Source organism: Eufriesea mexicana, unplaced genomic scaffold, assembly GCF_001483705.2.
Source record: "Eufriesea mexicana isolate 0111107269 unplaced genomic scaffold, ASM148370v2 scaffold956, whole genome shotgun sequence".
Lineage (NCBI taxonomy): Eukaryota > Metazoa > Arthropoda > Insecta > Hymenoptera > Apidae > Eufriesea > Eufriesea mexicana.
The window spans coordinates 452,813-479,708 of NW_016909085.1; the positions used below are offsets into that span (position 1 = coordinate 452,813).

General features: G+C 47.4%; 1 protein-coding gene across 8 annotated transcripts in view; it reads right to left on the reverse strand.

Annotated features, from left to right (window-relative positions):
* The window catches only part of HnRNP-K (Heterogeneous nuclear ribonucleoprotein K), a 108,009-nt gene that overhangs the window by 32,315 nt on the left and 48,798 nt on the right, over positions 1–26,896 (reverse strand). For all 8 annotated transcript variants that reach the window (XM_017899561.1, XM_017899559.1, XM_017899558.1 and 5 more), the window contains 3 exons: positions 9,999–10,114; positions 7,242–7,298; positions 3,316–3,359 (listed from right to left, as the gene is read on the reverse strand). In XM_017899561.1, the coding sequence (XP_017755050.1) occupies positions 3,316–3,359; positions 7,242–7,298; positions 9,999–10,109 (212 nt within the window). In that variant the 5' untranslated portion in view covers positions 10,110–10,114. The remainder of the gene's footprint in view (positions 1–3,315; positions 3,360–7,241; positions 7,299–9,998; positions 10,115–26,896) is intronic.

Below are 26,896 nucleotides of genomic sequence, written 5' to 3' on the forward strand. Positions count from 1 at the left end.
AAAAAAAAAAAAAAAAAAAAAAAAAAAAAAAAAAATGAAAAAAAATATGGACAAAAAGAAATGGAGGAACTACGTTCTGTGAGTAGGAAAGCTTTGATCGCGAGATTTCCACCGAGAATGAGATCCGTGTGCATCGATCGACGGATGAAATGAAAAATCGAGTTAACCTGTCTTTCCGTTGGAACCTGTTGGACCTACCGGGACAAAGGAACAGAGAGAGCTGTTCCCCTTTTCTTTTGGAACCATTCGAGATCGAATATTCCCGCTTGATTAATCCGTAATGAACGCGCACGGGTCTGGACGGTCGGTAATTGGGTTCGATTGGATTTTCAGATCTGCTTCTTTCTTCCCGCGATATGCAGAATCGGTCGTGTTTACAGAAACGGGGCAAGCTTCGAGAGTGGTAGAAACGAACGTCGTTCGATTGATCGGGACATGGTTGTGTCCTCGTGTTCCGATAACTCGTAGGATCCTGCCACGCGAGTGGGTCCGTAACGATTTGCAACGACACCGTGTGTGATCCTCGAATTTTACGCGGATTATTAAATGGCCGAAATGGTGGAATAAAATCAATTATTCGACCCCGTATGCATTCTAAAACGCGCAAGGCACGGGCTGGCTCTTGTTAATAATTCTGCCGGTCTACGTGCCACGGGGCTGTCGATGTGCATTTTAAAGCAACGTTAATATTCCTCGATCATAAATAATTAATGATTACTTGTCACCACGGAAATTATGGATGCGAAATTCTACTACTAATCGCAGGGCGAGACGACGGTGAATTATAAGCGACGCTACGTTCTGCTTTGCATAAATCGGGCGAGTTAGCAAGAAATTACTGCAACTTTCGCGGAAAAATGAAAAGGGACACGAAGGGGGGTGAAAAAATACGCGGAAGTATCGTTTGAAAATGCCGTTAGATTAACATACACACGGGGTAAACATCCCAGTTGCAAATAGAAATCGCGTTAAAAGAAGCACTGGATATTTACAACCGGCGATAAAAATAATTTACAGCCGTAGCACGTGACATCCCGGTACGGGTATAAATTCTCGTTAGAATCCAGCGGTGCGACGGGCTCTCGAACGAAAAGGGTCAATAGGGGACGTTTTCGCGGAAATGACGAAAGAGATATCTCGATTACTCGCAATTACCGGGGAAAAAAATACGCAGTCGATCGATTTCATGGCCTGAAAACTGTAAATCTTTATTCGAAATCTTCGTTTCAGGGTCTTCTGAAACATGCTCGTCGCGTCTACCATTCTCGTAAATTTCCTGGCGTTTCGCGGCGCTCGTGGAAACTCGGTAAGCAGAAACGTAACACATCTCGAACCCTTTCGTTGCTGATCACGTTCGATAGAGAGTACCCGAAGCAAGAGAGAGAGAGAGAGAGAGATTGCGCGATCCGCGATAAGATCTCGACACGGGTAACCGATCTTAATCGTCATCCCACCCAACAATGACCCACGGAATATTCAATTTACACCTAAGGGGAGGGTCGGCTAAGGAGCTTTCAAGCAGCACCCAAGTGTGCACCCAAAGCGAGCCCAGCAACAAAAGGGTCGACCAAGGTCGAGACACGCGGTCACAGCAGATCGGTAATGACTTTCGACTCGCGGATAGTTTCGTTAATCACGCCGGCAAATCTCTGCCAGGACGATGATGGTCAGTGGTGCGTTGATCAGTGGGGCGTACCTAAAAAGTAAGCGTGACATATCGACGTTAAGCGTGGAATCGGCAGAATATACCGCCTCGTTCCACGGATTAGCATCCGTGTTAGCCACAAAAATTAGAGATAAAGAGAGAAAGAAAGAAAAAGAGAAGTATAAAGAGATAGAGAGAAGGAAAGAGAAACGGAAGAGACAGAGAGAAAGAGACACAACACGGTGTACACATTTCCCCGAGACAATAAAATCGTGAAGTGTAACTTTTCCGAGCATTCGTGGCATCGGGCGTGTTTCGCACGCGCACGCGAGACGACCCGAGCAAAAACGAACAAAACAGAGACAGATCAGAGAGGTACACGGAGAGAAAGACAGGTGGAGAGAGAGAAAGAGAGAGAGAGAGAGAGAGAGAGAGAGAGAGAGAGTCTGCGTCAGAGAAAATGGAAGAGGAGTGTAGATCGAAAGGTGAGAAGAACAAGGATGGTCTCGAACACGCGTCGGTGTAGTTACGAACCGAGCGTGTTACCTTCGTGCTAGTCGGATGAAAGCAGAAAGACGAAAACACCGCGCGTCCTCGCGTCTCCTTCCAAAGCGTACTTATTGGCAAAGCGTGACGGAAGCTTTCGAGTCGAGATCGATTGATCCTGATCGCTGAGAAACACACTCGCACCGATCGTTCGATCGTCTTTTACGGCCTCGGAGTGCCAAGAAGCGGACTCGGACTCGGTCTCGGGTGCCGTGATCCTAGCACGCAGAGAACCTAGCACGCAGTGATCCTAGCGAGAACGAAAGAAGGTGGAAGACGGAAAGAAGCTGCGAGGCGAAGAGAGAAGCGACAAGCGCGAGGAGAGCTGCTTCTCCTCTCGATAGACCTTCGATTCGCTCGGTTGGTCGCAACAACGAAAGCGTCGAAGGGTACCGCGTGTATGCAAAGAAAGAGAGGTGGCCGAAGTGGTAGAATCCGGGACGCGGTGCGATGGGAGAGCCGAACGGGAGGAACGAAGAGAGACAGCGGCCGGGAGGGTGGGAGGAACAGAGACAGGGACCATGCAACCGCAGGTGATGGCAGGTGCAGTCACGAACACCGTGTGCCCAGGGTATCGCGCGTGTTCCCCGTTCGAAAGCTCGCGCGCACTCTTGGATCTTTGCTCTCGGCGATGAATCATCGCGCAACGACGTCGGAGACGCTGGTCGAGGACACGTACAAGGCTGAGAGATGCACAGGCGAGGAGACGAACGAACGAACGAAGGAACGAACAGACACAGGTGATTCAAACGAGGCGGAGGTAAAAAGGAAGACGAAAGAGAAACTGGTATACAGGAGAGACGGTGTACCAGAGAAAGGTGGGAAGACAGAGCTGTACAGGGAAAGAAAGGAGGAAAGAAGTAGACAGAGAGAGGTAAAAAGTGAGCGTGAGAGAAGATAGACAGACAGACGGACAGACAGACAGACAGACAGACAGACAGACAGACAGACAGACAGACAGACAGACAGACAGACAGATAAAGAAAAAGAATCATCAACAGAGAGAACGTCGCTGTGGTTCGATTTTAAAACAGCACAGCGATCCATGTATCGCTGTGATTTAGGTATTCTTGTAATTAGAGACAAAGAAAAATAAGACATTAAGTAGTGGTGTTGGTCATTACCGTTCGGGTCCGGGGCAATCGGGTACAATGATTGAGGCTTTGTACTGTCGGGCCGTGGTGGTTGGTGGTTGGTTCATTGGTGGTTGGTTGGTGGTTGTTGTCGATTGTTGGTAGGGTGGTCCATTTGCCGATCGAGTCAGGGTCCGTCGTTCCGGGCAGGGCAACGGCAGGGCAACGGCAGGGCAACACCAGGGGGGCAACGCCGGGGTTGGGGCGGGGCCAGGGCACAAATCATCAACCAAGTTAGACATCACGTCTCTCACGGCTGGATTAATTTTCGCGGCTTAATCTTCTAACCCCTCGTCTCCTTCCGTTCTACTTTACGGGTTGCACGGATCCGTCGTTCGTGCAACCCACCCCCGACCCTAACCTGTTCTTCCTGTTCTATTTCGTCGTATTTTCGAGTCACGCGATCGATCCGGAGAAATATTTGCAAGGTGCGACGAGTGGTACTGCCGTGTATCGTAAATTCCGCGAGACGGAATCGCCGCGGGTCGCGGCGAACAATCCAGCGAGAGTTTTAATCACGCTGACCACGGACAATGAAATTAATTAGAGAAACGGCGCGAAAGTGTCCGTCAACGGACCCCGGTCTCGCGATCTTGGACGGAAAACGCGAGAAGAAGCAACCGCGCATTGTTCGCGGCGAATCAACCCCGTTATTTCCACGTTGCTGTAAATATTCTGCAAACGGCATTCACTGCCGCTCCACCCTCCTCCACCCCCTTTCCCTTCCTTCTTTCTCTCTTTCCGCATTTAATTGACGCCGGCTGAACCTCGACGCCGATTCGCGCGGCATTTCAATTGCTAACGAAGTCGCTTAAGCGTGGCTAATTAGAGGAAGTTTTAATAATTAACGTGCAATTTCGCGAAGCGCTCCGGGTCTTCCTCCTTTGAGCTCCGTAAGCCACTACGTGCTCGAATTATGAATCGGCCAGTCTGCCTGTTTTATCACGTCCGTGACAAGTGTTAACCCTTTGACTGCAGATAAGTCGTTTCGTGTGACGAATTTAATCCGACCCTAGGCGGCAGGGGACATTCTCTGATTATTCATTAGCCCCTTCTACAACCTCGCTTGTACACCCAACTTCGACCAAAGACTAGTCCCGCCTTATCGCGTCCTTCCCAACCGAGCGTATCTCGCTTCCGACTACCATCGAACCTCGGTTTTAATTCACCCCGGTTGAAAATAAATTATATATATATATATATCTTTTAAAAAGTAACGACGATGAAGGAAAGAAAAGAAAGAAAAAAGAGAAAAAGGAAAGGAAAAATTGCCAACCCCCGAATGCAGGGGTGAACGTACCACTCGAGGATACGATCGCTTGCAAATATTTCTCCTTGGTACGCGATCTCGGCGAATTTTCTGTCCACGGACTCCTCGTCAGCCGGGTTCGAAGCCGCACAGGCTGACGCACAGTTCGAGCATGAGATTCCCTCGTTCGTTTAACGAGGGACACACGCTGCAGGGTGCTCGCCGCAAAGGGGTCGCAAGCAGCGGCGGACACGCGTCGAGCGGACGGTAAAAATGTTTTCCGGCGAAACGCGATTATCCCGCGAGATTTTTCTTTCTCTCGCTCCTCGGATCATATACCTCCTGGCCTTCCACCTTTCGGGTCGCGCACAAGTGCGCGTCGTCTGCGAAACTCGATGGCCACGCGAGCTCAAAAGCGAACGAACCGCTTCCCGCGCCATTATGTGTACATATACGTACGTACATGTCACCGTGAAAGCCCGGAGATCGGTAAAATCCTCGATTTTGCCGGTAAATCTCAGCATTTGCCATAGAGAGGAGGTAAAAGTCCTGGCATCTCGGGCTTTTTCCAGACTATTTCGGTGAGTACTCAGATTTGCCGCTTTAACGCACCGATCTTCGCGCATTTACAGCGACATTTGTGTATACATATACGATCAGGGACAAGATCGAGTGGTTTGGTTAATTTCGCGTTTGCCGTACTACTAGTCAAACTGATTCGAGAGAGAGAGAAAAGGAGAGAGTCGGTGGACGACGAGCGAACAGTCGGAGAAAAATCGGAAACGGGGTATCAACGAATCGGTGTTTCCCCGTGTGCTCGTCCGCCATTTTCTCTGTCCGGTGTGTTGGCCGGATAATCGAACGCGCGCGACATGTCGAGGAAACCGATTAACCTAACGCATTCGCTGCGTCGAGTCCACTCTATTTTGTCCCTGAGTCCCGCGAGTTCTCAACGTTTTCGCGTTTCATCGTGTGAAACTGACTAGTTGGCATTGGCTGCTTTGCATTTGAAAAAACACACTCGCGCGCACGCACACACACAGAAGCACGCTGTCGAGTACGGTGACGTGGTCCGATCCGTGCGAATCGTGCGTTCGGACTTTGCACGACGCCGATCGATCGGGCAGCGATCGTGGATCGAAACGCGAGCTCGAAGTTGCAACGATCGTGGCGAACGCTCTTGCGATCGTTGTCTCTACGGATCCGTGCCCGATCATCGATCCGGGGCTGGCTTGCTCGTTTCGTCGCGCGCAGAGTGACAGGAGGCTGCGAGCCTTCGTGTCCATCCGATTTTTTCGTTCGTGCAGGGTGAGTCTCGTCGGCGTCTCAAGGACGGTGGACAAAAACAGGCGAACAATCGATGTTACGCAACGAAATCGATCGAGAAACACGCGAGCGTAATGCCTGTTACGTGCTCGATCGTGGGTGATAATTAAAAGATCGGAATCGGACGTTGGGCATGGAATACTCTCGCGTACCACTGAATTATCCTGCCGTCGATTCATTGCGAATTTATTTTCTCTTTTCTTTTATTTCTCTCTTTGACGAATTGTACTCGAGCGAACATACTCGCTGTATAGGTTATGTTCGCTGCGTTCGCTTAATTATGGAAAATTGTAAGACATTGTCGCGTCCATGCAACGTTGTTCGTTCCGATTCGTTTGGATCGATCGGCGATCGATCGTTTGGAAGCGAAATCGATAGGGCTGGATCGGCAGGCGCGTGCAACAGGCTTTACTCGATCTTTGATCGATCGTTCAGGGTCGGCGGAAGCTGGATCACGCCCGCGCGTTTTCTCGGACAGCGAGATCGGCGCGCAAATCGGGACGCAACGAGTCGATTTCCAGAGACGGTCGGATATATACGGGGAGGATAAACGATCCGTCGGTAAATCGAACGCGAATTGCTGGGAGACGAAGGAAACAGCCAAGTTCGAGAATCGAGTTTGCGTGATGAAGATATTTCGTACGTGTGTGTGTATGTATATATGTATATACCGCGTCTTTATCTCTGGTCGTATGTGGTAAAAAGGAACGGTTTCGAAGCTTTCTAGAAATACAATAATAACGATGATAAGAATAATAAGAATAATAATAACAAGAACAACGATAATACGGCTGCTAGAGGTCGACTAGTAAAATAAGGGCTGCTACGCTCGAGAAAGAGAGAGACAGTGAGAGAGAAAGAGAGAGATAGAGTAGAGAGAAAGAGAGAGAGAGAGTAAGAGAGAGAGAGAGAAAACGCTATATACCTCGGAGCTAACACGATTCTCGTTTGCACACACGTTTCGGAAATACACTCATCGGAGCCTCCCCTAACATTCCAGCTAATCGGAAAGCTCGATCGATCGACAATGATAACATGGTCGTCTCTAGAAATTCGCACGAGTGATTAGTCACGAGGATCGGAGAAATGCTGATGATTCCCCGTCGAGAAAATCGACCATTTGACCAGCTAAACATCCCAAAGTTACAGTCCGCCACGGATGTTTCGTCGCCGAGCTTCGTTCTCGCGATCTCCTCCCGTCAAACATCTTTTCATTTTCATTCTGATCGTTTACTCGGCTTCTTCTGTCTCTCGCGTCTTGTCCCCCGGACACGAACGCTCGGCACAGGGAACAAGATCGAGGGAAACTGAAACGATGGAAACGGAAGAAGCAACGGCTTACCTGACTCCGCAGTTTGGTGATATTCTGGCCACCCTTGCCGATTATCGAACCGGCTACCTGCAACACGTAAATGCGCAATTAACAGGGTAGTTTCAAACATTCAACTTTCTTCTATTTCAAAATTTACATCCGATCTTGTCCGATTCTCTATTTATCGAGGTATTCGTTTGCGAGATAGATCCCATTGGTATCTAACGAAGAAAGTAGCGAAGGAATCGATTCCTTCGTCTAAGCGAACACGCGTTGTTAGAGTAGAACGAGAACATTTCCAACCGATTCCACCGTCGAACCACGTCGAACTCGAAACATGGAGCGAGGAAATAAATTCGCGTCGACTCGCGTCCTCGACCCCGACACACAGCCACGGGGGATGGAACGCGAGTGCTCCGATTTCGCTCCTCTTACACGATTTTCGTGGGAACGGCCGCGAGTCGAGCCACGGAGAAGGTCGATCGCGATTAGATCGCGGCTAGATCGCGGCTCGATCGCTGCCACATCGCGCGACTGGCCGCGTTCCTGCGATTAACGACGATAAGTCGAAGCCGATTGCAACACGGCACGACGGAAAACGCGATAATCCCCTTCTCTCCTCGATGGTGAATGAGATCACTCTTGAAAGGAGCGGTCCATCGACCCTGACACCGACAGTCGTTTTCGCGGAGGCTCCGATCGCGATCGACATTGTGCTCGATCGTTGGCGCGCGACCGATCTACGCCCGCGATCCGAGCCAACGCGAATGAAATCGAAATGGCCGCGGACGAAATTGACAGGGAAAAAGAGCGGCTGCTTCGTGCTGAGATCGCGCGATGAATTTGGATTCGAGACATCGAACGTCTGTGCGACGTGAATATGAGAACCGATACGAGGAAATTCACGCGAATGAATAAATGAATGAATGAATAAGTGCGGAAGCGAAGTATCTTATCAAGCAAATTTGCAAAGTAGGAAAGATGGGAGAATTTTTATTTTATTTTACGGGGAAAGCGGATAATCGTGAAATAATTCTAGGTACTGTAAAAATTGATGAATTGACAGTGGGAGTGGTGCATAGATAAGAAGTGGAACGTATTTTGAAATATCGGGATGGGTGAAATACGTCCGCAGAATTTCCTTTATTTCGTGATGAACGCGATAGTTGTTGGCGTGAAAAGGCTCGGAAAATTCTCGTTTATCTACGAAGCGTGTATCTGGGTTGAATTTGGAGAATTTGCCGGACGAAAGAAAGCGGAAGGAAACGCGATAACGGGTCGCGGCGACAATGACCGGAAGAACGTCGCGTTCCGCGATCGCGAACGTGCCGACACGAGGTTGCAACACGTTATGCCAACCAGCTTTTACTTCAGCGACTTCGGGTAGGCGAAAAAACCGCTGGAAAATCGCACGCGTGGGAAAGAGAATAGAAGTTCGGAGTGCACGGATGCGTCGGCGAGCCTTATCTGGCCGCGAGAAACACGGTTGGAAAGGTTCTTGCGTGATTCTGTTGGGAAACGCAACGGTGGAAAACAATTTCGGGGAAAAACGTATTGTTGCAGGCCGCGCGTTCTCTCCGCTCGTCACGGCGAAAGGTAAAAGTAAAAGTTCCTGCGATGCTACTTTATCGCGGTCAGATTCACGTGCTCGTTACTTCCGAGATTTTCGTATTCCGAGAACTCCATTTCGTACTTCACGTTTTTACTGCAGACTTGAGAATCGGCCAACCGAATAGACCGAATATGTTTCGATTTAGGTTAGGTTCCGTTGGGGTTACCCGAGTTTCGGTGCAATTTTACCGCGTTGAAACTTTGATTTTCGTTGCTTCCGAGTTTTCGTATTTCGCGCCTTTACACTAGACGTGAGTACCGTGGAGTCGACCGATCTTTGATTGAGGTTAGGTTTCCGGTACAATTTTATTCCTTCAACACGTAGGTTTTCGTAACTTCCGAATTTTCGAATTTCGCGCCTTTATTGTGGGCCTAATGTATCGTAGAATGGAACGATTATTCCTAGAGGTTAGGTTTCCGGTGTAATTCTATCGCATTAAAATTTAGGTTCCCGTTACTTTTGAAATTTTCGTATTTCGCGCCGTTAAACTGAGCGTAAGTATCGTGGGGTGAAACGATCTTCGGTTGAGGTTAGGTTTCCGGTGTAATTCCATCGTATTAAAATTTAGGTTCCCGTTACTTCTGAAATTTTTGTATTTCGCGCCGTTACACTGAGCGTAAGTAGCATGGAGTAAAACGATCCTCGGTAGAGGTTAGGTTTCCGGTGTAATTCTATCGTATTAAAATTTAGGTTCCCGTTGTTTCTGAAATTTTCGTATTTCGCGCCATTACACCGAGCGTAAGTATCGTAGACTGAAACGATCTTCGGCTGAGGTTAGGTTTCCGGTGCAATGTTACCGCGGTTAAAACTTAAATTTTCGTAATTCGCGTTATTACTCGAGACATAAAAATGGCGAAATTGAACGATCTTTGGTTTCGTAATAGCGTCGGATCCGTAGCAACCGAGCGGAAGAATTTACGGGACTTTGATAGCGTTCAAAGTCGAAGGTCTTTGATATTTTTTGGCAGCCACGAGCAGGAGAGAAGCATTTTCTGAGAAATTAGAAAGTACATCGGGTAGTTTCTCCCGAACATTTACATAATCGGCCGCTTTGACTCACGGGTATTCGAATATCGGATTTCTTAAAAGATCCGACGATCTACTCGCCGATCCAGCAATCTCGGAAACTGGTTCCACGAGATGAGACGAGGCTAGAAACGTTGATAACATCTTACCTTGCTGGGGATCAGAAGACGAAGTTCATCGTCACCCTGTCTGTAACGCTTGTGAGGACTCGTCGGTCCTCCGGAACCTGTCATAGCGCCTGGATCAGCTTCTCTCTTCATTATTTCTGCAACAAAAGCATCGAGCAACCATTTAGCGCCGAAAGCAATACTCGTTAAACGTCGCTTAAAGTTAAAAGTATTTAAATCTCCAAACCTCGAACGCAGAAATAATTTCGTTAATTCGATTCTATAGTCGATTACGTTCCCTGCAATAACGAAATAAAGCTGGCAAAGCGATTCGAGAGCAGACGTATTTAACGTCGCATCGTGTCCCGAATTCACCGTGAAAAAACTCGTTAAAAATCCGCAGAAATTATTAAAATTTCCAAACGAGCGCAGGGATAATTTCGCTAATTCGATTTGATACTCGATCGCGTTATCCGAAATAACGAAGCCGAGCTGGCGAGCCGGTTTCCAGGCCAGAGGTATTACGTCGCGTGCTCGAATTCACCCCCTAGAGCCAAGGGAAACCAAGTTTCCCCTCGATTTTCAGCCACGCACGCATTCCGGAAACAACAGCGACGACGCGGACCGCAATTCGTAATAAACCTATAAACATGCTTCGTATTCGCGTAACCGTTTGTTTGCGGGGGCTGAACGCCGTGTAATTCATTGTCCGTTAAATCGGCTCGGTCGGTTTAATGACGTGGAGAGCATGGGAAACCGATATAACTCGGACACGTTCGCGATCCAACGACCGGAACTACACCCAAACTTGCTCTCCGCGTTCGTCGACCTTGGACAGTTAGACGCGTAACAGGTTCGCGTTGTGTACTTTCAACCGTATGCAACGGGGGATGATGCTCGCGTACGTGTCCTGAGATACGCGAAGGGGTGGTAGGGGTCGCAAAGGGAACTTTGGTAAGAAAAGTTTGACACGCGAGTGTGCAGCCGAGATCGGAAAACGGAAGATTTTCTCGCGCGACGATCGAAGAAACTCGAAAAAGAAAAATTCGTCAAAATTTAGGGGAGTTTCCTTCAAAAATACGAGCGAATAACGACTAACTAATTTTTAGTCGAAAAAGATTCAAGTTGTGTTCTTAAAAGTGCACAAGAGATGATCCTCTGCAGCATAATGGTTCTAATACTCGGTAAACACGATCGAGAAAATTCTCAATTGTAATAAGAAAAATTTGATATCAAGGTCAGGATCATAGAATGATCGAAGAAATCAAAAGAAAATTCAACACGGAAAACTGGTTCTAAGACGAGAGTCTACCTCGAGCAATTACCTAATCGTAACAGGTTCGGACTGTACTTTCAACGGTATATGTTGAAATGGAAAAATTGATACAACAGCTACCCTTGAATTTACTTCGATACCTGTGGTCGCCATTTGATGGCGGTCGGAACAGGTATCGATCCTTGATCGAGTGTCCTCTGGAGTCCGTGTTTTTGGTCTAGGGGACCCCGATGGAATATAAGAGAAGACAAACGTGCAGACAAGAGAATTCGTATCAGCATTTTAGCTTCTCTTCTCAAATTTATCTTTGAATGTAAAATAGCATTAATTAATAGAATAATAAAATATAATCGACGATATGCAACCAGATTTCAAGAAAATTCCTCGACTCATAGCATTTTAATACAGGATGTGAACGCCACGAGGTAGAGAACCCTGACAGAAAAATGTGCTAAATTTTATAAATAACGTCAGGATGAAAAAGGAAGCCAGTAAATTTTCGTACAATTATGAAAGAACTTCGATATCTGTGGTCGCCACTTGGTGGCGGTCGGAACAGGTATCGATCCTTGATCGAGTGCCCCCTGGAGTCCGTGTTTTTGGTCTAGAGGACCCCGATGGAATATAAGAGAAGAGAAACGTGCAGACAAGAGAATTCGTATCAACATTTTAGCTTCTCTTCTCGAATTTATCTTTGAATGTAAAATAGCATTAATTGATAAAAGAATAAAATATAATCGACGATATCCAACTAGATTTCAAGAAAATTCCTCGCCTCGTAGCATTCCAATACACGATGTGAACGCCACGAGGTAGAGAACCCTGACAGCAAAATGTGCTAAATAACGTCAGATTGAAAAAGGAAGCCAGTCAATTTTCGTACAATGATGAAAGAAATCGGAAACAAAATTGATCGCGGGAAACTTGTAAAATGCGAGTCTACCTCGAACAATTATTCGCGAGTTTCGGGTCATACTTTGAGTTATATGCAAGCAGATTCCTCGAAGATTCTGCACCCATTGGTTTCGCGGCGATGCAAAGTTTGGCAAAAGAAGGAAGAATTTGGCGAGTGCCGTAAGCAAGTTTGCGAAGGAGAGGCAGCGGGTTTTCACGCGACGATCAAAGGAGCGAAAAGGAAATTCGACGCGGGAAACTGGTTCGAAAGCGCGAATCCGAGTCACCCCGGAAGCATTTATACCGCGGCCGGCGCTATTAATTCGAGCAGGGCAAACGATATTTCCTTTGCACGTGCCACGGAATCTTTGAAGCGCGCGAGTCCCCGAGTCGCCGAGATTCATGGCGCAATTAGGGACTCGAAATTGCTTCCTTCCGACCGCCGCGAGCATCATATTACCGGCGATAAACCGGAAAAATCTCGCAATCCTGGCAATCGGGGCACCGCCAGATCTCTCGCGCTGGCACACCGAATTCCACGCGTCTCTGAGGAATTAGCCCCCTTTGGCTGCGAAACAGCCAATGGCCACGGGAATCCAAAGCGGCATCGCCTGTTTAAACTTTTCCCTTTTTTAACCCTTTCGCTGCGAAAAATATTGCAACCGCTCGTTTGTCCAATGAGTAAACTCCACGAGATGACAAATCGAAATTTATATCGCATAATCGTATGAACAATTAACCGTATGAACTTAAAGAGAATTTGTCAACGATGAAAGAAATGATTAAAAATCGAAGTTCGGGAATATTCGCGAAGATTTGCACAGAACCCTGACGAACCTTAGCAAACTTTACTGGCAGTAGGCCACAGACGAGTGAAAGAAATTCGCGTATATAGGGGTCGACAAAATGGCGGGAAAGTATTCCGATTTAAAATAATTCCAGCGCAAGTCCGAAGAAAAGCACTGAAACTTTGGCACGTGACTAACGGAGTGATTCCTGTGAAAATTTCCGCCGTGTGGAGCCATAATTTGCACGATTAGCTCGGCGTGGAAATTGAAAAGACGAAATGGGAGAAAGGTCGGGAGGAGGAAGAAGCGGACAGGAGACGAATCGATACTGGAGCGGTGGACACGCGACGTTAATAATTTACCAGGGTGATTCGTAGACGAAGGGTGACCAGCGGGCTGTGCGCGCGATTCGTCGTTTCGATTTCATTGCGGTGATGGGAAGAGGCGACGGGAAAAGCGCAAGAGGAACAGCCGGCGATGGCGTTGGTTCGCGGCTCGTTAAAGAATCACCAGACACGGAACTCCCGCGTCACGAAAACCGGCTCGAGCAACACAAATACGCAATCGTTAACGATCCTTTCGTTAAACAGACCATCGGACAGTTCAATTTTTCATGACACACAGAGTGACCAGAGATCGCGAACCCACGATGGCGAACCAGCGAACTCAACGTACAGGGTGTATTCAGGGTGTATTACAGAGTGTATTCAAGGTGTATATATGGTATATTACAGGGTGTATACAGGGTATATTCAGGGTGTAATACAGTGTGTATTACAAGGTGTATACAGGGTATATTACAGAGCGTATTACAGGATGTATTACAGAGTGTATTCAAGGTGTATACATGGTATATTACAGGGTGTATACAGAGTATATTCAGGGTGTATTACAGGATGTATTACAGTGTGTATTCAGGTTATCCACGAAAGACATATATAACCGGGCACCACGAGGGTGGTTTCCCATAGAAAAATATGAAAAACATATAAAATAACTTCCCTTCATTCGGAGCTCAATTTTTTGAGAAAATCGAGTTTAAAAATTCGCACTGTACATATGCACTTGCAACTAAAAAATAAAATTTTTCAAACGACGTATATCACCCATCGTATTTATAAATAAAGTCCATGGATTATTTGGAAAAAGAAAATACTTTGCGAAGAATATCGTTAAGACTGTCTCAGCTCTACGAAATTATAGAGGGTGTCCATGAAAGACACGTAGAACCGGGCACCACGAAGTTCGGGTTACCTTCGGAAGAAACACTGGTACTTCGAAATCCACGGAATTTACGAGCACCCTACATACACTTCTGGCACGAGCTACACGAACGTCAGTCACGGTTGACAATTTCGATATTTAAAGCGAGCATGGCCCGCTTTTAATCCGGCCGTCGAATTTGCGCGCAGGGTGCATGAATTTGAATGGATATCGCGCGTAGGACAACGAGCAAATATTGTGACCAAGGTGAGCAGAGGCGGGCAGCTGTTGGACAGAGGCGACAACTTTAAAAACCGGGGTCCAACGACGCGGCTAAAAGTTAGCGGCGTTTGGAAAAGCGGCGAACCACGAGCAGGCGTAACGATTTCGCGAGCAAAGCGACAGTGTGGAAGGGTGAAAAGTTTCCTGGTTAAAAGGATCCGCAACGATAGGCACGCGTTGCCGAGAGTACGACGGTTTCGTAATCGTCGTTTCGACTCGTTACCGATGTAAAATTTCAAGCGCTATTTAATAAGCATACCCGATTGCGTAATTTCCACGCGATGCCTGTAAATAACGTTTTTTCCCACAGGCGGAAACCGATTTCTGTTCACCCAGCGAAATCTCTCGCCGCGCAAATTCCTCGCGAATGAAATGGCTAATGATTCGAGAAATCGGCAAGTTCGTTTGCAACAAAATTTACCTGTAAAAACCGGCAGAGGCGATTCCTTTCTTGTAGAAAGTAAGGCACTGATAATGGACTCCTTTGAGAGAAAGATGGCCGGTGTCTACGAGACTTTCTCTCTTACACGCGTCCAACCGAATGAAGCACACACGAAACGATGCAATCGTTCGATCATATTCTAATGATTTTAATTACGCGAAGTCTTTTTCATAGTGTCTCACGGTATTTACTCGAAACGTAACGCGTTTGAACCTACACTAGTATATAAACAGTCGCGTCTTATTACCTACGACGATGTTCTCCCGAGCTGTAAACAATCCGTATTCGTACGATCTACGTATAACGATAATAAATCGACCTTAACACGGTCGAGGACCCGCAACGAGATGCAACGATTTGGGCAAAGGTTGAAACACTTGAGCGAACGCCGGTGCTCTTTTTCCCTTTCTTTCCTCATATTTTCCAACGTGCTCGAGGAACGATGAATATTAATGTCTCCGGCGCTTTCGCCGCGAATTCGTTCGCTTTGACAATGTTGTTTGCCCGCCTGGGTCCCGTTGCCGTGCGAATTTTTCGCTAAAAACACGGAAGCAATTTCCTGCGCTGTCGAACAGCCGGAAACATTTTCGTCCACGCGATAACTCGATCAATTCCCGCCGTCTCGCGTGATCCGATCGATCGAACCAGGTATTCGATTGCCGAGGCCATTCGATCGAACGCTTTCAATACCCCCGTGCAAACCGTGCAAGACCGCGAGCATGGAACGCCACCGTAGCTTCTCATCGCACTACCCTCGCGCGCCTTCCTCTGCGAATTTTTGCGAATTTTTGCGAATTCTCGCGAGATCCAGCGACTCTCGAACTCCATCCGGTGAACGCGACAACTGTCGAGGGAATACGCAGCATCTTGCGCCACGCGTGTCCGATCGTGGACCGTTTCTCCTCGCAACGAGATTTATTTTCACTAGCTCCGCGGTGTTTTCGACAAACAAGCGGCGTGCGTGACCAGACCGTGTCGTGACACGAACTCGAAAAGACCTCCTACGTTTCTGGTCGTCCGACCATTACCGAGGGGTGAGCCAGGGTGGGATCAGTCGATCGTTGCGCCCGAGGGGGTAGCGAATGATAAAATAATGGGTCGTGGGTAATTTCCGCGTAACATGTCGATTCCACGGCAGATCTGAATTTATAAATGTCCTCCCACCGGTAAAAAAATATATTAGACGCCACGTAAATTAATTGGAAAAATGGAAATGACAAATTAAGCTGTAATTCCTCGATCGATACGGTTTCGAGAATTGCTCGTGTTACCGTGAACGCGTCGGAAAATGGATAACGCGAGAAACACAGTTCGCGGACACTGCTGTTGCAAACTTTCACGCTAACGACAAATATAATTATACGATTGCGAACTCTCGAGACGGTGAATGCGATCCCGATGGACGGGGATGATGTCGTCGATAATTCAAACTCTATCGTCTAGCAGACTCGTTTGGCCGACACGCGCCAGCCGTTTGAGCATGAGAGGCCAAAAAAAAAAGGAGGGCTGAAGGGGAGGAAAGACAGAGGGAGAGCGAGAAAGCGCGCGAGGAGAAAGGGATGAAAAGGGGCGCCATAGAGTCTGCAACGAGGGTAGCGTGAGGCGCCGAAGAGTCCACTGCCGGCAGCAGTGCATCGACTAACCAGTCCATAACCAGTCCGCACGCCACTCCAAAGGGTCGCTGGGCTGATATATAGGGACGCGGGATGGAGGGCATCAAAGCCAGGTCGAAGGGGAGACCGCAATTAGGAGCTGGGAGCAGCTTAAACTCGCTAAACCTGACGCGGGAATTTGAACTTGATGAACTTTCCACGCGTCCGCAAAACGCAACAGCGTAAGCACCGTGATGTGCGCGGTCTATACGGGGTGAGACGAAAGTAGCTTAACCTTGAATTCGGATTCTCCGACTAAACGAGCATCATCGGGGTAACGCAGGACCTGCACTCGAGTTTTCCAACACGGTTAATCGTACATCGTCCTGTGCAGGGTTTCTCAACCGTTCTACGAAACGACTTGCAAATACTACGAATTCTTGACCGCTCCATGGATTCTCATACGACAGCGGTTGAGAACCCCTGTACGCGGTACGCTGATCTAAAAATTAAAATGCTTCGAGGAACGAGATAAAGCAAATCGAAAAGCAAATCGAAAAGCAAATCGATTGATTGGCAATTATTGGAGTGTCATACGACAGCGGTTGAGAACCCCTGTACGCGGTACGCTGATCTAAAAATTGAAATGCTTCGAGGAACGAGATAAAGCAAATCGAAAAGCAAATCGATCGATTGGCAATTGGTAAAACGAATCGAAGATGCAAAGAAAGCTATGGCGGACTGACAAAAGCAACATGGTGGATCGGATAGAAGCGAGATATCGAGAAAAACGGTCCAAAGTGGAAAATTCGCGGCACACGAGGATCGAGACACGTCTCTTGCCGCGGCAATTGCGCCGTGGCAGTAGTTACGCGGTCCTAGTAATTATTTCGACGTCACGCAGACGACGGATATCCGGGATAATTGCAGCCAGCGCGACAATGATGCCGCGACCCCGAAATTGCTCGGTGCCAGTAAAATATGATGTTTGCATGTCGAGCCTCTCCCTTTCTCCCGCTTTCTCTGTATTCCACGTGAGCCTTATGTGCCATGGGGCCACCCCCTGTCAGATGCCAACAGCCCGATAACCGGCTGCCTTTTTTTTCCACTTTTTCCATCGCTATAACAGAACTACGAGGCACGTTCGCTGGGATATTCTTTAGCGAAGAACTGGCTGGGAAAAGCAGGGCCTGGAAACCTTTTCGAGCGTACAAACACACAGTTTCCAAGCACTTTCTCGGAAGAAACGTTAAGGACTTCTGTACACCAGATGTTGACTCTGCGAGTTGGCTTCGGCTAGGCCGGCAGACATAGATCACTCGCTCTCGGACATCTTTATTACGTATACACGCGAGTCTCCTTGGGACGAATCTCGAAAAGGTCCAAGACGTCGCCGTATGGCACGCTGGAGGAAAACGGGGTCCATCGTGGACGATTTACCGGACCGGAAGCCAAACGGGACGAGTCTTTTTCGCCATCCAGGCCGGCTAATTGGGTCAACGGACAACAAGCGGCGACGCGCTAATGCCAATTAAACGGATAAACTTCAATTGGTTACGTCGACCTGTTACGTTATTTATGTAACGATAGAAAAACCGTGTCCCGATCGGCGGGACGAAAACACCGTGGCATCGCTAACTCGATTCTCGGCGAAACGTTAACTCCCTTCGTAATTCGGTTAGAGGAAAAAGCCACTTGCGCTAACCTCGTGAGAAACCCGCGATTGTCAAAGATTTCGCGTTAACGTTGGCACAACCGCGAGTGCTCTTCTCGCGCGTTTGTCTAGCTCGTCGAGCACTCCGCGGCTGGTTAAACGTGGTAGCTCCGTGATAATTTCCGTCGGACAGTGGTATCGTGCAATTGTATGCCAATTTTCGCCGCGAACCACCGACTCGAATTATCCTCTCGAGCTGCGTCGAAAATTCTCTCGGATACACAATGGTGACGCGATAAACCATGGAAGTACGCAAAGCGATGCCAGAGACAGAGCGACTCCGAGGACGCGTAAACCAACACTGAAGGGAAAATCACGGAAACGAGGGGGATGGACACAGAAGAGCCTGGGAAATGTGGACATCACGAGCAGACAATGGCCATACGTCGAAGACGGAAGGGACTATAAATTCGAGTCGTCGAGACGAAGAAAGAAGCTTGTTTACCGTTTTTACCTAGCTCCCTCGTCCGTCTCTCGTTGACCAACCCCAACCACCCTCGGCGACTATTCCCACGGAATTTTCCTTGCAATTTCGTGGAACCGATCCAGCCATTACCAGCGCGATTGATTCGTCCTTGCCTCGCATGCCGAGGACCCGTAATCTCCCTCTCGCGTTACAAGCTTCCTCTGACGTCAGAATCATTCGTCGACGCGATAAGAATTCGAGTTGCCTGTTCCCTTGCCTAATAAAGTGTCCAAGCCGTTTCCACGTCGTCAAACGTGGGTACCGTTGACACGCGTGTTATTCTCTTGAAATAATTTTCAATCGGGCAGAGAACTCCAAGTGTCTATCTAGAGTCTCGTGGACTCGCGAATCGATGCTCGTATCGAAGTTATATCCGAAATTATATTCGGAATCGTATTCAAATTGTTCCATTAGCCTGAACCACTGGTGGATTGAACGGTGACGGATTGGCAAAGCCAGAGCGGATTTCCAGAGCAGAAGGAGAATAACAGCGGGGACACGGATAGGCGTGTGTAATATTGGAGGTGGCGGGCGAGGATCGAAGGGACGCTGGCAGGTGAGATTACCGGCTTCGGCTGAGACTAAACGGAGTTGGCTTAGAAATTCGACGCTTGACGTCATGCTTTCCATCGGCTTCTTTAAATAGAGTGATCAATGATATCGCTGATTGGACGGCCGAGCCTTTGCTCCAAATACCGGCGACCAGCTCGAGCTTTGCCCACGGTGGTTGAAAATGCACGCGGCCGACGATTACGAGTGAGAATAAATTGGACACTTTGGGAGACTGCATAGCCCAACGTCGAGTGCTCGTTGTATACTAAAAGCGATTATAGTCATCCAGCGTCTAGTGCTCGCGCTATGTTCAAGATGATGTTACCCGTTTGCCAAAATATCGATTCTATCAACAACTCCGCGGTTAATTCGAGTGCTTGGCTTATCCGATTGGAATTTCATTATTCCGATATGCTGTCACTTATGACCCGTTGCACGTTCGTTTAAAATCGCCGGAAAATGTAAACTCGCGATTCGATTATACCGTATGGCGATAATACAATGGCGACCGAGCTTATCCTATTCGCTATATACCAAAGGTGACTCGTAATCGGTCATCCTGCGGCTTCCTATGTTAAATACGTGGATATTTGTTCGTGAAGATCAATCGACGATCGGAAATTCCGTTATATTTATATTTACCATTGCAAATATATATTAATTTGAAATACCTTAACCTCTTCACCGAGAAGCGCGCTCGCAGCGCACTCTGCACGCATTGCGGAGAACTTACAGACACGAGTTGACCCATCATGCTGACACTCAACGTAAAATATCACGACTCGCGTTTTATTTTATTAATTATCGAAGAACAGTGTATTAGTCGAGGATAAAGAACCAAGGATTAAATGTTCCTCGATAAATAAACGAAATCTATACCTGAGATAAGAGAGAATTAATGATTCGAAGAGTTTATTCGTCATCCATGCTGGCTGAACATTTCCAATGACGAGTCGATTCGTCATCCTCGACTAAAGAATTAAAAATGTAACCTCGTGACTCAGCTACGCCATACACACACAGCTGTGTGACATACGAACACCAACTGCGTGACACGGAAAGGGTTAAACGACGTCGATCCAAATACCTGACGTAACATCGCGTAACGACTCGCGCGAGACAAAAGGAAAATACAGGGTGGGGCGAAAAATGCTGCGTATCTGTCTCGAAATCAAGGGGAAAATATTTACCCAGGGATAAACGAGATAGGTCGAATTTCATTCCTTTCACGGAACACGCATATATCCATTCCACGTCTGTTCGAGGCTTAGGTCTTCGGAGGTTTATGTCGGTGCTGATAAGAAATTACGGACTGCGCATTACCACGTGTCTATCTCACGTAGTCACCTATACACACTGTCGTTTCCATTCCTCTCGCTTATTGAACGACTTGTTAGAAACAAATACAATCCTGTCGATATGGGTCCGATCGAATTCCCGACCAGACAAATTTCGATCCAGCAACTTCCCAAGGAAGTCACCGTCTCTACTCTGCGATTTCGTTTCCGTTTTCAAAGTGGGAGAGGAAGGGGCAAGAAAGGGGAGGGAAAAGAGAGAAATTTCACAGAAATCTCGACTGACGAACGATCGGGATGACGACTGGGATGACGACCGGGATGACGACAGGTACGACGACCAGTACGACGACCAGTACGACGACCAGTACGACGACCAGTACGACAAACGAGACGACGACTGGAATGACGAGCCAAGATTCGGGGAGCGGACGCGAAAGAAACGAGCAAACAGAAGAAGAGAGATCGACGGGACGACGGAAACGTGCTAACAGCCGAAATCGGCCAAATCAACGGGATATTCCTCAGCGAGTTGGATTTTTCGAAGAAGAATGCTTGGAAGCGGATCGAGAGGCATCGGGGACTCGCACTTTCCAAGCAAATACCGACAGTTATGTCAACAGAGACGCGCGTTAACGGTTGTTAAATGTTTGAGAACGTTTATGCAGCGAGGCAATAAAAGGCGAACCGGTTGCCAGTGCATCGGCGATAATGCAACGAGAGGCTACTGCGGCAAAAACAGTGCTGGCACACGCGAGCCAATGAGACGGGGCCGTTGGAAGCTTCGCGATGGAATCTGATCGATTTGCCCTCTTCTGATAAATTGAAATGGAAGAGGAGAGGTCGGTGGACTGGTCGAGAAAAACCAGTTTGCACGAGAGTTCCAAGATTTCTTTTAGCTGAAAGGAAGATACGGCAGATACCGACCGTAGAGGATTTTCGACACTTTAGACACGATCGTAAAATCGGTCCAGCCTAAAAGTACAAGTGTTTCGACTTCGTAATACGAGATATTTAAACGAAGAATAAATTAAATTAAAAATAAAAGTAATTTCGTCTAAAAATAAATTCTCTAAATCCTAAACGATATTACACTCGATAATTTGTAATTTCGAATTATTACGCGTATCATAAATAGATATATAACTTAGTAAGAAAATTGTACCAATTACAGGGAAACAAATTAAAGATGAAGTCTAGTCTGCAATTAATCTTCGGCCTATATCGAGTGCCATTTTCCGAACGATTTGCAGTATACCCCGAGGGAACGTGTGCAGCGTGAAATGTAAGAATTTGACCGAGTATATTCCGCAATTAGACTACTAGATCCTCGCAGAAACGTTCATTAATATCAATGTTAGAGCAGCCTATTCAACGTGTTAACGAGCCCCGGTTCAACGAACGTCTACAAGACAAGACTCGTGTAACTACGCTTTGTGCAGCCCCCGTTAATTCCTACATCCGAGGAACTACATTTCAGAGGAGACAGTGCTTTCATCCATTTGTCCTGTTCACGTATAAAGACGTTCTTCGAATGCTTCCTATTTCCTAGCGTTCCGAAATTAACTCGCATATTTGCCAAACAACGTCCGTTTGCACGGACCTATGACCGCCCTATGATTCGCTAATTAAACGTCTTCAAACGACCACCAACCCCTTCGAGACGGTCCAACGAAGGTCCAACGAATCGCGTAAGATCTCAGCAAGCTTCCACGGGTTTTGACTTTCGAGAATTCCGTTTGACGAAATTTTTGCGCGCGAAATTTCCGTTCGTTCCCGCGCGGAATAAACGCGTTGGTAACTATCGCGAGAGAAATATAAGTGGAATGAGAAAATTCGTCGTCCATCTGACAATCCATGACGAGCTACGACGAGCAAATTGAACACCAACTGGATTACAGTCGCACTCTCGGACAGAGCCAAACGTCAACGGAGAAATTGTAATCCGTTTTACATTCCATGTACCTTTTCGACGATTTTTTGAGGATAAAAAATGGAGAATATTGGTTAAATATTTTTCCAAATTTCTCCTCTGTCCACAGTCCTTGCAGTTTCCACGGAAACCAAGCAGGAGTAAGGATACAGGAGACTCTTGCGTAACACGGACGTCAGATTTGAGGGGAACCTCGCGTTATTAGCGGTGCGGATTACGCGAGAAGAAAGACACGGTGTCACGAACACGGTTATCTTGTGTACGTGAATTACGAAGTATTTGCGAAACGTCAAATAAAAGATGTTTTATATTCCTAGCGATAGCAGTCGCTGGAAAATATGCGACCTGGTAAATAAACGTCGTCGCTTCTGTGGTAACAGAAACCGCAGAAGGTTAATAACCACCGCGTTGTTCACGCGTTATCTGTATTTCTCTCCCAGGGAATAGTGATTTAAAAGAAACTATTCGAATCACGGTTTACGATTTAAGTTTCGCGGGGTCTCGTGCGACCGCGACTTTTGTCGGCCTCTCGTTACTAAACTTGACACAACACTGCTCTCTTGAGAGGATCAACCCCCTCGTTCCCTACTTTCCCTTAAAACTACCCTTATCCCTTCTGAAAATATGCAGACCCATCAGTGGACTATTCGACGACAAACATTTTCCCGATGGGTCTCTGGTTTTCGTCTCGTCCACTCGCTTTCACTGGCTTTCTCTTTTGCAGCCCTTTTTCGTTCAGGGTCCCTAACCTATTTCAATGACAAACTACGCTAACTACGCTAACTTCGCTAAAAATAATTCCACGCTCGCAGTAAATGAGAACCAAATTATCTAAAATCCGTCATTTTGACGGGTTTAATAGTTCTATTGTTAACCCCTAGACACAACCCCTGTACGTTGGAAATAATTGTTCGATTACTGCCAATTTTGCAAAGAACACCTGTCTCGATTTACGTGAAACGCGTTCAAGTTTAACGAAAGTTCGTTCGGCTAAGGATTATTCCAGGTTAAGGATAATTCTCGTGACACGACTCGCTGCTACGCAGAGACAGCTTAATTCCAGAAGAAGGCCTGCAGACGTGACCCAGCCCCACGGTTCCAATGGCGCTACTTCGTCAAGGGGCACCATTTATATCGCGCGTCGACGTAACCATACAGTCATTGCCGCACCACTATCCGATACAGCCACTCCACGTCCTCGCGCAGATTATTCGTGTAAATGGGATTGTTCAGCGAGCCAGCAATTTACAGCCCAGCGAGCAAGTAATACGCCGATTCTTCCCGCGCTCCTTCTGATATTCTGGCTTACGTTCCCCAGTTGCCCGTGAGCCGGCTGAGAAGGCTGTCCAGGATTATTTCGTACTTTTCCTCGTCCTACCAGGCCAGGATCGATTATTTCTGAATGGAATATATCGTGAAACGAGCACCGGCATTCGAGCAGCCGGGTCTCAATGATAAGCTCCAGTTGTCGAATCTTTCTTTAAATTTCGTACTAAATCACTCGATCGATGTTCAAATTATTTCGTATCGTTTTAAATACCGAAGATTGATTTTGGCTGTCCAAGTCTGCTCGAAATGGGAATAAAATAGCTCGAGATGGTTACAAAGTCTCGCGTAATCTTTGGGCTTCCATGTACGTTACGCGAAACGAGACGAGACTCTTTATATCGTGGAAATAATAAAGCAAAAGTTGGGAAAAGCTATTGGCAAATTCGCGATTCCTAGTGCTCCAAGTTTTCATTGAGGATCGATGCGATTTTTCGAGCGTTTCCAATGGACTTAGGCTTAGTCGTGAGAGCTGAAAGCGTGCATTTCGGTGCACATGTCCGAGCACAGGAAGGATAAATAGATAGAAGATAGCGGCCGCGGTCGGAACTCTGATTACGGTTATCGAGACTGAAATGTCACGTGCGAAGCTAACGCAAACGGCATTATCGCGACTCTAATCGTATGAGCACAAGGACGGTGTAAGCAAACAGGTATATCTCTGTGGCCGATGACGAAACATGGAAAAAAGGAACGATCGATGATGTAGGTACGACGGATTCGACGTTCACCCGAGTATATTGGCTGGAGCAGAATTCTTGTGTAAATGAAAAATTCTCGGCAGGCATATGGCCAGATAAAGCTCACACGTGCAGAATGAATTAACCCCTTAACGAGCGTGGCCATGAGTGTTAACACGGTTTCGATTTTAACGTAAAATTTCCTTCATCTCGCGTTGACGCGGTTCTACACGCACCCAGGTTACCGAAACCGAGTGTAATCGAATTTTTGAAAATTCCAATTTCCTTATAACTCCGATCGCGATAGCCTATTGCACGTACTCGGCACGCTCCGGTGAAACGAGCGTAATTGAAAAGAAAATCGAAGAAAATCGAAGAAAATGGTAGAATTCTCGAAACACCTATCCCCACGGATAACTGTCGCGTCACCGAGCCAACTGTGAAGAAAATTCCTTTGAACTGCTTCCAATGAACCTGTCACCGTTTATTTCGAGCAGCTAGAATAAAAGACTCGTCGAAAAGAAAGTCGAGGAAGAATTACAAGTGCAAAGAGCCGGGAGATTAAACCTCGAAGATGAAAACATACCGAACACACTATATATCTCCAACTCGAATATCCTTCGAGATCTCGACGAAGTCGTAACACGTTGTACGATTGTACATTTAATACGCAGAATTCTCGGTCGAATCCATAACCTGATCGCTGTCCCGGACAGCGATGTACAAGACAATAGGCACGGTACGTGAACAATGAGATCCGCGTGGAAAAATTCGAGCAGAAGCGCCATCTGGGTTTCAAGAAGGACGAGGACGAGGGCAAGACAACGACACAAAAGCTTCGAGAGCTTGATTACGAATTTCGAGCTCGTAACTAGCCACTGCTACTCTAATTCTGCTCGGCGTCCATCCTCGAATAACACGGGGTTCGACATCCCGTGTACCGTGCGTCTGACGGCTCAATTATTTCCATAAGACATGCGTCTCTAACGGCGATTCTTCATATGTCAGCGTCCACCTTGGTTACCCGGCTACGCAACCCTCGGAATTAGATTCCGCGAACGCGCCACGGAAATTCGTTCTCGCCGACACGATCGAGGCTGGCGAACAAATGGCGAAAAAATTTACAGCAAGGAGAGCGACTCGCGGTACCAGAAAGACGTTCGATCCTTTCAAGGGATATATATTCCGTTTCCCTGGTACGCGCCTTCGATCCGGAATAATCAAGGCGGGAACGAAAAATTTCCCACTGGGAATTCTAACGAGAGTTCCACGACTGTCTAGAGTGGCCTGGAATTTATTTAAAAAAAGAGGGAAAAAGGCGAAAGATGGATAGACGAAGCGACGACAACGACTGTTGGGAGAATTTCGAGAAACGATTTATCGCGAGTAGAGGAAGAAGAGATATCCGAACGGCGGATCTTTAAATACCCGATGATGCGTCAAAGCATGATGCACTGCGGTGGTTGCGACGCGTCACGGATGCAGTAGTAATTTCTGCAGTCCGGTGCATTCCTCTCGCATGATTTCACGGTTCTCGTTCTAAAGAGCGTCGCCGTTCTAATTGCAGTTTCCTTTGGAAAAATCTGTCTCAATGTCACGGAGGAAACGCAAAGAAATTAACGCGGCACAGGTATACCGGGGTTTACGTAACCCTTGTCGCCTCTGTAGACCGTGAAAAGGCCTGATACCGAGCAGCACGAGCTTCGAGCCGATAAAAAAGGAAAAACGTATCGTTACGTCAAAGGTTGCGAGATTTATCTCGTGAAAAGACGCGGTGTGCTTCAAGGACTGCGAGTTTTCGCTCGCTACGTAACAACATCCCAGTTTTACATCGCGCAAAAACGTAGACGTAAAAAGGCGTATGGTGTTCGAAAAACTCACAGGTCGACGCGGATCGCGGCGTCATCCCCGGTTTCGACGCTCGATGAGAGAGAAAGAGGGAGAAGAAAAATGCATACTTTTGCTCGTTAACCACGCTTGTATCGCGATACGCGCGTTCATTTTTTCGCGAGATTGCTCGCGCGAGCTTCAATTTCCGCCACGGGTACTTTTACTTTCCGCTACGCCTTCGCTGCGGAGCATTCGGCGCGGAAAAAGGGAAAGAAAACGAAAGAAAACGGGAGAAAACGAAGGAAGACGAAGGAAAACGAAGGCGAACGAGGCACGATCACCTTTCAACTTTGCAACGACGAAGACGCCCTCGAAAAACGGACGTAGTCGAGGGCAGTGCTCGTTCTCCAGCCTCGCACCACTGGAAAAACCGCGCAGACTGTGTCGATGTCTCGAGTCGATGCACCTGAGATTACGCTAACGGTACGATCGATTTGCATAAACAACACCGCGAAACCATGGAGTACGCTATCACTCGCGTTCCTTGACCCTGCGACGAGAACCCTCGAGCGCGTAGCCCGTCGAGAAGGGTCTTTTATCCGTACGCTAACCCTTCCCCTACCCGCGACATTCCACGCTTAGCCTTAGACTCGAGAAAGAGGATCGG